The sequence below is a fragment of the Trichoplusia ni genome, chromosome 11 (genome assembly GCF_003590095.1).
Source record: "Trichoplusia ni isolate ovarian cell line Hi5 chromosome 11, tn1, whole genome shotgun sequence".
In the NCBI taxonomy this organism is placed as follows: domain Eukaryota; kingdom Metazoa; phylum Arthropoda; class Insecta; order Lepidoptera; family Noctuidae; genus Trichoplusia; species Trichoplusia ni.
In genome coordinates this window covers 13,818,615-13,829,931 of record NC_039488.1, presented here as the reverse complement: position 1 = coordinate 13,829,931, position 11,317 = coordinate 13,818,615, and the positions used below count along the sequence as shown (strand labels likewise).

At 34.4% G+C, this 11,317-nt stretch overlaps 1 protein-coding gene across 2 annotated transcripts; it reads left to right on the top strand.

Annotated features, from left to right (window-relative positions):
- The first annotated feature begins 88 nt into the window (after positions 1–88).
- Positions 89–10,565, top strand: LOC113499075 (putative inorganic phosphate cotransporter). 2 transcript variants are annotated; one of them, XM_026879416.1, is made up of 12 exons: positions 89–587; positions 1,290–1,375; positions 5,930–6,069; positions 6,753–6,932; positions 7,312–7,450; positions 7,681–7,901; positions 8,230–8,382; positions 8,724–8,856; positions 8,962–9,086; positions 9,435–9,557; positions 9,816–9,960; positions 10,351–10,565. In XM_026879416.1, the coding sequence occupies exons 2-12, from the start codon at positions 1,315–1,317 to the stop codon at positions 10,407–10,409; spliced, it is 1,479 nt and encodes a 492-aa protein (XP_026735217.1). In that variant the 5' UTR covers positions 89–587; positions 1,290–1,314; the 3' UTR covers positions 10,410–10,565. The 2 variants fall into 2 exon arrangements, with proteins under 2 accessions (XP_026735217.1, XP_026735216.1); XM_026879415.1 differs by having other exon boundaries at positions 89–592.
- The last annotated feature ends 752 nt before the right edge of the window (positions 10,566–11,317 follow it).

Below are 11,317 nucleotides of genomic sequence, written 5' to 3'. Positions count from 1 at the left end.
CTGATTTTGATAAAATTTTAATGAACTGAACATTTAAAAACGTGGGTATTTTTTTTTTTAAATCGATTAATTATTTATGTAACAATTCCGCCTGACGTTTCGAAAGAAATAATCAAAAATGGTGAACGAGAAGAGAGGGTACTAACTGACTTGATTTCATTACGAGCGGTGATAAAAGGCAATGGGTTGGAATATTAAAAAAAACCGATAAGCAACTAAGTAAAGTTTAAATGCTAGAAACTACTTTTAATGAACATAAAACTTCAATGACCTAAAATGAAACAGCTAAGAGCTGCTAATGAATTCCTTTAATAAATTAAATTAAGATACAATTGTGTCAGAACTGTTTATTTATTATGTCGTTGATAACTGCGACCCGATAAGACATCGGAACATGTTATTGACCACTCTTGTACATAACGATACCTTTCTTCCTCCTATCTCGGTTACAAACGGAAGTTACTTATAATGTATTGACATGTTTAGTCTCCGTCCCGATTGGAACTCCGTCGGTGTATTTGTGAAATAAGATGTGATCAATAGTAACAATTGTGTTTGAATGAACGCAATGCTGTAGTGAATGGAAGGCAAGGTAAGATACCTACTTTTTCTAAAGAAATTATTAATTAAGACAAAAATAATTGAAATTCTATTAACGTCCACGACCGATTTTGGATGGGCAGCTAATGACACCAGACAGCTGCACTGGACATACTAAAGTGACGATATGTGTTCGCAAACACAGATATCCGTACCTCCTCAAAGTGGGACGGCAATGGGACACGACCGGAGAGAGATTAGACGCTGAATCTATATTTTTACTTGCTTTCCGACGGAAACTACGAAATTTATATCTAAAAGCACATTCGATTCGAAAAGTCGATACGTATTTTGGGATGTCCGACCAGAGACCTTTGAATAGGCAGTCCTGTACAGCCAATCAAAAAAATAATACTGAAGCTAGACAAGATAACCCGACTAGTCTAGACAGCCTACTGCCATAGGCCATAACGGGTGAAGCTTACTGCACGTTTAGGTATTTCCCACTGAAAATTCATACCTAAAACTAAATCTCCATATCATTTGTAAATTAAAAGCTAATGCTACTATTGTAGACTTTTTGATAAAGTATCTGACATATGTCACTCATAAGAGTCGTAACTCTGCCACGGTTGATACATAAGCAACTTTATGTAGCAAAAGATAAGACTGAGATTTTGTGTTGAACTTAACGTAGTAAAGTTTCGTATTCATAAATTGTTTCGGTTTACTTGTATTTTCATTACCAGTCGAGAAGTGAAGGAGTTCGCTAACATGACGGAGAGTGATCAGAAGAAATATGAGGCTGCGGCCTCTGACGAAACGACCACTAAATGTAAGTACTATATTTTTATCTTTTTTTAAAATGACTCTACTCTATGGTATACCCCGTTTATTGAATACTCTAGGTGTAATTAAATGTTCTCTGTATCAGCTTAATATAGACCTGCATTCCCAATAAAAATATCAATATTACCATCAGAAGTTCGCATACACCTACAGCAAAGCTGGTTGAAAACAAGTGAACCTATATTAATTTACATGTTCTCAGTTCTTACACACAACAACATTTACCAAATCCACTGGAACAAAAAACAATCCCAAAAACCTGATCCTTTATATCTCCATCGAACACAGCACGTAATCTTTATTAACATATTCATCAAACGGGACCGAACAGACCCAAGGAATTGATTACAAGGGTCCAAGCAAACAATGAAAAACGATTACACGTCCTATCCTATACAAATAATTTGACCGCGTCAAATATTTTAACAAAAGTGTATTATGGATGATAATTACAATTGAAACCCTAGAAGCTTTTAGCAGGTTTAATGTAATTATACATTTGTAACAAACATACGAGAATGAACCTCATGTTTGGAATAATCAAGCTACGAAATGTCTCCTTCCGAAAATGTTAAATGCCTGTGTGGTTTGAATTGATTCATTCTTTTTATGTCGTTATGTACCGATTTTTATTGTTCCTGATTATTCAAGAAATAGAAACAGGTGCCGGATGAGTACTTAAAAGAACCAACTTAGATTTTAATTTCCACAAACCAAAAGTGTTTTAGATGAAAAATAAATCTAATTTATTATTGGATTACACCAGCCAAATTAAAAACTCAGAAGCCCAAGGTAAAGACGTATTTAACGAAGCTTTTCTCAATATACCTTGAAACTTAATACGAAATCCGATACTTAATAATTGCACTAAGTAATAAAAAAATAATCTGTTTTCAATGTTTCTTGCTTTCATATTGGAACGTCAATCAACCTGCGTTGACGATATTCCTTGCGTGTTCACCTTCTTCCCCAAATCACCTCCAATTCGTAGAGATAAAACCATTTTACTGCTTTATCTATATCTATACAATATATAAAGCTGAAGAGTTTGTTTGTTTGTTTGAACGCGCTTATCTCAGGAACTATTGATCCAAATTGAAAAAATATTTTTGTGTTGAATAGACCATTTATCGAGGAAGGCTTTAGGCTATAAACCATCACGCTGCGACTAATAGGAGCGAAAATACAAAGGAAAATGTGAAAAAAATTCAGCAGGTATAAATCATAACCTATATCTTCTACCCACGGGGACGAAGTCGCGGGCAACAGCTAGTTTTTAATAAAAGAACATTAGAAAAATATCTACTGCTTTGCAATACAAAGGAAAATGATTTGGTTTGGTTACTTCTACTTTTTAAAAATATGTCTGATTTCTATAGTAATTTAAAAATGCGTCCCGTATAAATACTGCATCTAAATCAAACCCGCACTCGTCCAAATGCACAAGGTCACTAGCGAGAATACAAGCCTTAAATTCGTTTCATCTATACTTATAATAAAATTGTAGAAAAGTGAAAACTGTACTTTGAATATTTTTTAAAAAGAATAATTGCAGCGTGGTCTACGAACGATTCCGATGCCGAAAATATGATTTTTAGAATTTTTGTCTGTTTGTCTGTTTGTCTGTATGTATGTCCGGAAAGATCTCGGAAAGTACTGGATAGATTTGATTCAAATTTTCAGAGAATATCAACAAGAGGTCCGGTCAACATACTTTTTACTTATTATCCCGCTTTTCGTTACAGGGGGTGAGCAGGAGCCTTTTATATCTATAAACAAATATCAAATTATCTCATAAACTACTGAATATATTTCGTTCAAATTTTGCATGAGCCTTAGCGTACACATGATACAACAAATATACAAAAACCATAACGCTACTATGCAGGGGGCATGAGCAGTAAAGTTTTAAATTTTTGGACTCACCCGTAACATCGTGTAATACAATTATGAGGTGTATTTTCTCCCCATTGAGTAGTAGGCAGCACGGTTATCAATTTACACAAAAAAACATCACGCTATTTATCTTAAGACTTTTGGCAGAGCAATAATAGGATTTTTCGAAAATAAATCATTTTCTCAATATTAGTCATTTTATTCTCTTTCAAGTCTGATATAGGCCTACCGCGACTATTTTACAAGTAAAATAAAAGAAACATAAACTAATAGGTTTTTTATGCAATTGTTACCGTAATCGGTACATTCTTGAAAGAGAGGAACTTAAATTCTTTTTATTTTTATTGATGTACTAAAATGACTCAAGTTCAAATGTGGAATTGCGTAATATGATTTTGTATTTATTTACGATAGGAGTATATGCCTAAGTTTTTAGCTCGGTAATGTTGGCGATGCTACTTCAAGATCAAAACATTCGTAGTGACACTCAACCCAAAGTTGCATGTAGTTCACATTGATCTCATCTATAATTACACATAACAAAAAATTACTGAACGACACAGTTAATTATTACCTTGGTTTATCTGTAACAACTAGCAACAAATTCAGTTATCAATGAATATACATTATGTATCTATTAATAGAATGATACCTGGGATTTTTCAATATTTTAACGATTTGATCGGTCAACATCCGCCATTATAGAGACCGCACACGTGGTCATTCCAAAAAATCCTTTAACAATTTATTGTATTCTCTACTTATTTAAAATTTTCTTCTTTCGTAGCCTGGTAAAAACAAGGGAAGGAACGAGACTGAATAAGTCTCTGAGATCCCTAAGCCGACGAGGATTAGGAACATATTTTTGGAAATTTCCCCAATAAGACTGATAATAGCGTGTAGCTATCAGCACTTACATCCGTCATACAATGTCTGGAAAATTCATTTTGGCCGTCGGTATCGACAGCGTCACCTCATAACCAACCTCATGTAATCTTTATTTAAGTTCCATTTATGCAGTAGGGATGACGGTATTTTACTTCAATGATCGTCAGGTATGGTTAACGAATAAAATACGTTATTTTTCTTTGTAAATTGGTACAGTAAATAGAACTCATGCACATAAAGTCACTTTTATGTTCATATTTTGCTTTGTCGTAACATCACAAATTACACATATGCTATACTTTAGATTTTTATCATAGTCAATTTTAAAAAAGGGGTGACTGATATTTTTTTTAATATCACGCTATTTATTTATTAGCAATTTAAAGGCAAATCATGATCAAAACACCAGGGGGCCAAGATAACACGTTTACCAACTTTTTTATTTTGGAAATATTCCAAATGTTTGTGAGGAAGACCAGTTTTAATATTAAGAGGACAATCAAACATAACGTGTTTCAGGAAACCGTTTATCTGGGTGCAATTTTGAAAAATCTTATATCTTATGACACTATGTAAAATCCACAGTTACCGAGCCCGACTCTCACTTCACCAGCTCCGTCCACAAAAATAATTTGACATCTTCTTTATAAAGTCAGAAAACATCGTGTGTGAAAATAACAACTGTCTGGCTATCACTGTTCCTGAGAAACAGCCAGGTGACAGATAGACAAACGGACACCGGCGCCTCAGTAATATGGTTCTGGTTTAACTCTTTGGTTACAGTACAATAATAATTTTATGTTACCTCATAATCACCCAATAAGTAAATGGAAATTTCGAAAGTAAAACTTTTTTAGCAGAAGTGCTAAGACAAGTTATACCTTCTGTTATTTTTTCCTACTTGCACCCCCCATTTTTAAATGGCTCGATTTGTCAAACATGTCTAAACGAAAACTAAAATAGTTCAATTCGTTCGGAAGCTATGATGTCACAGACAGACAGGCAGGCAGATATGTCAAAGTTATAAACCCTTCTTTTTGGGATTAAATAAGAAAAAGTCATTAAAGCAGCTGTGAAATATTTGACACCAGGATAGTATCGTAAACAATGAAATGTGTTTGATTCAAACATTTGATAGTTTTTGGGCCGCCCAAGATTCATTATAATTTAGAAATAAAAAAGCAAGCTTAAAATATAAAAAAAAGTGTTCGTTATTATTAAACTTCATAGTTTTTCTCATTTTGAGAATCACGCAGACAAAGTCGCGGGCAACAGCTAGTTGATTATATGTTTATCTAACTTAGGAAACATTTCCTCAGTTCAGGCCTGTTGGTCTAGTGGTTAGTGAACCTGACTGCTATACCGGAGGTCGTGGGTTCGATTCCCGCCCAGGACAAATGTTGTGTGATGAGCATGATCATTGGTTCTGGTGTCTGGGTGTAATTTATCTATAATATGTATGTATTCAGAAATATATAAGTAAGTTTATCAGTTGTCTGGTTACCATAACACAAGCTCTGCTTAGCTTGGGATCAGATAACCGTGTGTGAGTTGTACCAAGTTGTCCTTGTTAAAGCACATTTACAATTTCACAACACGTCATCAGGCTTACTTGTTTATTATTGTCATTCCCATAACTACAATTCAGTTCCAGTGTGTCTCCGTTAAAGAAAACTATATATTACAACTTAAATACAAAATTCAATTCAAATATTGTCTGTACTAATCCAAACTCTTTCAACCACAACTCGTTTAGACCATGGCTTCGGCATCCGCCATGTTCAGATGATCTGCATGTCGTTCGCGATGGTGGCGATGCTGCTGGCGCGGAGCTGCATGGGGGTAGCGATCCTCGCCATGACCAACACTCAACATCAACATAATCCTAATATTGAAGTAAGTTGAAAAGTCTTCAGTCGTAATGAAAGAAATTGATTTGGTCGGTTGGTTAGGTTTTAGTTTGAGCTGGTTAGATCAAATAAAACTAAAAAATAAGGTGAAAATTATGCAAATATTTCACTTATTTAGCAGCGTTTTGAGAAATGCCGTGTTCCATGACTCAAACCTTGGAACGAGAGCATTTAGTAAATACCTATATATGCTAAGAACAATAAAGTTTTTTTAATAGAACCAACCTCAGTTAAATTTAATTAGTTTCGACATCTATACAAAAGGACAGGGCAAAGTTTGACGTCAAAGTATGCGAACTGCACCTATTTTAGTTTCTACTGATAGTCGTGCTAATAATACCAAGATATCATTGTTACCACATAAGTCTACAGCAAATATTATAATGATAATTATATGAAAAGAAACATTTGTCTTTATTTAAGTATTTCTATGTTCAAATATTAAAGTACTTACTAGACATTAAATACCTACTGATTAAAAATAGTCGACTCACGCTAAAAGTAGTTTTAACCATTTCAAATATTTCCAAAGCTATTTGTGAGAATAAATTTTACAAGAGATTCTTTCTAATAAAAGACATGTATTTTTTTAAGAATGAGGTTTGATTACTTCGGTAATAATATTAGCATCTTGCTTCAGAATCTAATACTTTCATCATCTCATTTCAGGTTTACGAATGGGACAAAAAGACACAGGGCTTGATATTGTCATCGTTCTTCTGGGGCTACATGTGTATGCAGATCCCGGGCGGGTTGTTGGCAAAGAAATTTGGAGGAAAACCCATAATACTGGTTGCATTGGTGTCTAATGTGTTCTTAACGGGATTATTCCCGACGTTCGCAAGCGTGGTAAGATATTACTATAGAATTTGAATAACTACGACAATACCTATACCTTATTTATCTATTTCCAAAGCACATCCCATCCTTAACTTTAGGGTTGCCAGGGTAATCAAATTGGAATTTGAAATTGCATCATATTAAATTTGTTACAGATTTGTAACAGAATTTACAGATGTGTAAATTGTTAATCATGTTAATGCAAAATCCCATTATTGTGTGTGAATATTTCACTCATACGTTTCCTGTTAAAAAAATAAACTGATTTCAAGCGAACTTTGCGTTCTCGTATAGAGATTTTTCTTCACTATACTTAAATCAGCTTACAGGGTGAGCCAAGCAAATTACAATATTAAGTACTTAAATATAAGTTTGTTTTGTGTTCTAGGGTGGTTGGTGGTTAGTATGTGTGTCACGAGTAGCTATGGGTCTCTCTCAGGCGTGTCTCTTCCCCGCCAGTCACACTCTCCTCGGCCAGTGGCTCCCAATCAGCGAGAGAACATCCTACACTGGAATCGTTTATTCAGGTAACATTCAATTAACTCTGAAATGTTTAGGTAAAAGTACTAATTAGTCAGTCTAGATAACTCATTTGAATATATCTTCCCAAGTAAAACAAAATTGTTCGACGCTAGCAAAAAAAAAATACTAAATATAAATATAGTTTTTTGGATTTACCTTATTTAGCTTAGGAAATCTCAAGTTTCAAAAGTTCGTTGAACATATTAATAAACAAAAAAATGCTTAATTATTTCAGCATCTCAAATAGGCACAATTATAGCGATGCCGTTATCTGGATTTCTGGCTGAGACAGCTCTTGGCTGGAAGATGATATTCTACGTAACGTCAGCTATCATGTTCCTGACCGCCGGCCTCTGGTACTGGTTCTCAGCCAGCTCCCCGGCGCAGCACTCCATGATGACTGAGGAAGAGAGGAACTATATCGAATTGGGACTCAATTCTGATACTGGGGCAAAGGTAATTGTCATGATTTTGTAGCTCGCTGATTGTGTTCTTTAAAGGTTTCGGTAAAAGTTACGATCAATATTATATGGCACATATATGACACTGGGTCTCATAGAGTAGTAGTGGGCGTATAGAGATAACCTGTCAAATCACCCCATTGTTCAAACTTCGCGGTTTTCTATTTGTTTCTATTCTAATGCCATGTAAAATTGAATACATCTTCTATTCCTAGAACTACAGCAGTGTACTCGGTACTTCCCTGAATTGACGAAAATAAAACAAAACTGTAATGAATTTGGAGCTAAAATTGTTGATGGTTATCATGATTTTTTTATTTTAGGAGAACCGGCCAATACCTTGGAGGGCTATACTGACCACTCCACCATTCTGGGCCATTTTGTCATCCCACATCGGTGCCTATTTTACATTCACGTTGTTTTTTGTGGACCTCCCAACTTATTTGGAAAAGGGCATGCATATATCCCTTAGAAGTGTAAGTATTCCATTATTTTTTGCCGTGGGTTTAGATCAAAGTACCGAAATTAATAAAAAATAATCTGTTTAGAAGTCTTACAGAAGTTATTCACACAATGTTTCTCTAGTCTACTTAAAAAGTTTTAAATAAATACCTAACCATTTTAGACTTAAAATAAAGAAATAGCTCATAACAGATTCTTTGAAAACTTTGACTCACTGAATAGTGTGTTAGGGAGAAATGCGATGAACCGCACACAAAGAGAAACCAATTTAATTATTTTATACAGTAGAAAAATACTTTGGTGGGTGGTCTTTGTGTTGCCAAGTTATTTTCTTTATGTTTATTTTTTATTTCAGAGTGCGTCGTTGTCGGCTTTACCATTTGTTGGCATGTGGGTAGGCAACTTCGGATCAGCTATGGTGGGCCAGAAATTGATCAACAGTGGGCTATTATCTTTGACAGCTTGTAGGAAGATATTTAACTCTTTGGGTGAGTCACGAGATATTTTTTATAATATTGTCAACAAAGGTTGAGAAAAAATCCCTTTAAGGTAATCTTAATAAATCAAATTCTCATAAATTTAACTGTTTTCAGCTTTGTTCGGCGCTGCATTGGGCATCATAGCGCTAGCTTTCTTGGGCGCGGATCACAAAAACATTGCCATCACGATACTAGTCTCAGTATTCTTCCTATTTGGATTCACTGGAGTTGGGTTTATGGTGAGCTAAAATATTTACATTTCATAACAGAAAATAGAATTTTATTTGTATTATTCGTTCAACACAACAATATTGTCACAGTTGACAATTTCAGAGTACACAATAAAATTCAATGACCAAATTCAATTTTCTGTTGGGTAGCTAGGTAACATGATAGAATTGACGTAAAAATTACAGTTCAAACAGAAATTACCTACCAGTAAAAATCACTGTATTTTCAAATAGTATTTATTCATTGCTTTTATCTCCGAATAACTTGCTGATGACGTCAATTATAGAAAAATGTTCAAATGAGAATGCAACTTACTGCTTTTACATAAATTTTAATTTCCTTTGCCCTACTTACAGGTGAACCATTTGGACTTATCACCCCAGTTCGCCGGTGTGATGCTCTCTCTTACAAACTTCGCTGGGTCTTTAGGCAGCATCACCACGCCAGTCGTCACCAGCATCATACTACGGAACGATCCGGTTATTACTTGACATATAAATTATAAGCATCTTCGAAAAATTCTATAACAACCTTTCCAAAAGTTGTCTGGAAACAAACTTAGGAATCTTTTTACTTAAAAATATTGAAGACAATTTGATAATAGTAAAAATTCCATTACTTAAAAGGGTCCTTCTTAAATTTATTTTCTTTAATTATTGGTATGGTTAAAGTTTCTTTTCATTTCATGAAACTTCTGCCTAAATAATTAACACCATCACTAATTGTCTCATTTACAGTCAGACATGAGTCGTTGGCGAATAGTCTTCTTCCTGGTAGCTGCGATAGGTGTGACGACAAATCTTATCTACGTAATTTTTGGAAGCTCAGAAAGGCAACCTTGGGATAGTGCTGACTATAATGACAGGAAGAGAGCTGATCCAGGTAATGTAACAAGATTGACATTTAATAAAGTTATTTTTTTTATGCTATGATTGATCATTTGGCAACACTTTTATGTTGATGTGGCAAAAAAATAACGATGCATGCACTGTAGTACCCTGTCTCTACTCCACGACAAAAGATCTCGTATCGTAGTATGGGTATCGGAAGCTCAGTAGTGAACTTGATGGTTCCACGATAAGCCTGTTTTGACTCGGGGAAATCCTCATAGACTTGCTATGGGGAAGGTGGAGAGGTACGCCGGGTTCTTACCGTCTAAAACTATCGAAGTACTTCACCTTTCCCTTATACTATGGACCATGGGTAACTCGATGCAAACTACCGCAATTTGTATTATAAGCCTGCATTAACCCTGTTACTATTTTTTTGCAGAGGAAATGAAACCATTGGGAAAGAGCAAAGAAAAAGAAATGGAAGCAAATAGTCAATAAGTTATGGAAAGTGATCTAACTCAATTAATATTGCAAGAAATATATCTATTATTAGTTGTTAATATAGTGTCGTCAATGAGAATTAAGACCCTTTAATGTATAGAGAAAACGGCGGATGGATTGATAAGAAGGAGCAACTCAATTTTATGAGGAAAATGAAACTACAAAATGTACCAAATATTTTTTTATGAATACTGTATGTACGTTTTAATATAACTCACAAATAAAATAAATCTAGTCTAATGAATATAAAAACTTGTTTTTATTTCTTGTCCTGTAAGGAATTTCAATTAAAAAATACCGATACGAGATCTGCGTCCCAAACATATAATTTTTATAATCCATTTCAACAAGAGAAGTCATGTTCTGTGAATAAAATCTAATGATAATCCCAATTAGCATTCAATTTCAATTAAACAAACACACAAACAACAATACATACTTATAACAAATTAAAACACTTATTCTTAGAAACGTGATTGGTGTGTAAATAATGCTAGTGGCAATTCATAGAAATATGAACAAAGAGAAAACATAATTACAATTAAAATGAGAACTCTTAGTGAAATGTGTGAAAATTGTTTTGGAAGACAAAAGACGTATTGTTGTGTTTACAGTAGCAACGTGAAGCACCGACGAGACAAGGTAATGTGAGTATAAGCACTTAGGTACACTAAGCATGTTTAACGAGGAGAGTTTTAGCTAGAATAGGGTTGTAATCGTACGGTCGTAGGACTCAAGCAATTGCTAAATTTGGAATACATGCCGTGTGTTTGATGATTGCTTGTCCAAAATTTTGGGGATTAAATTGATTTTGTATATTGAATATCATCGTTCTAGCAATTCTAATTACTCGAGAGACAGAGATATGATACATCTTTTTCGTTCCTTTTAAAATCGTCGTAGTT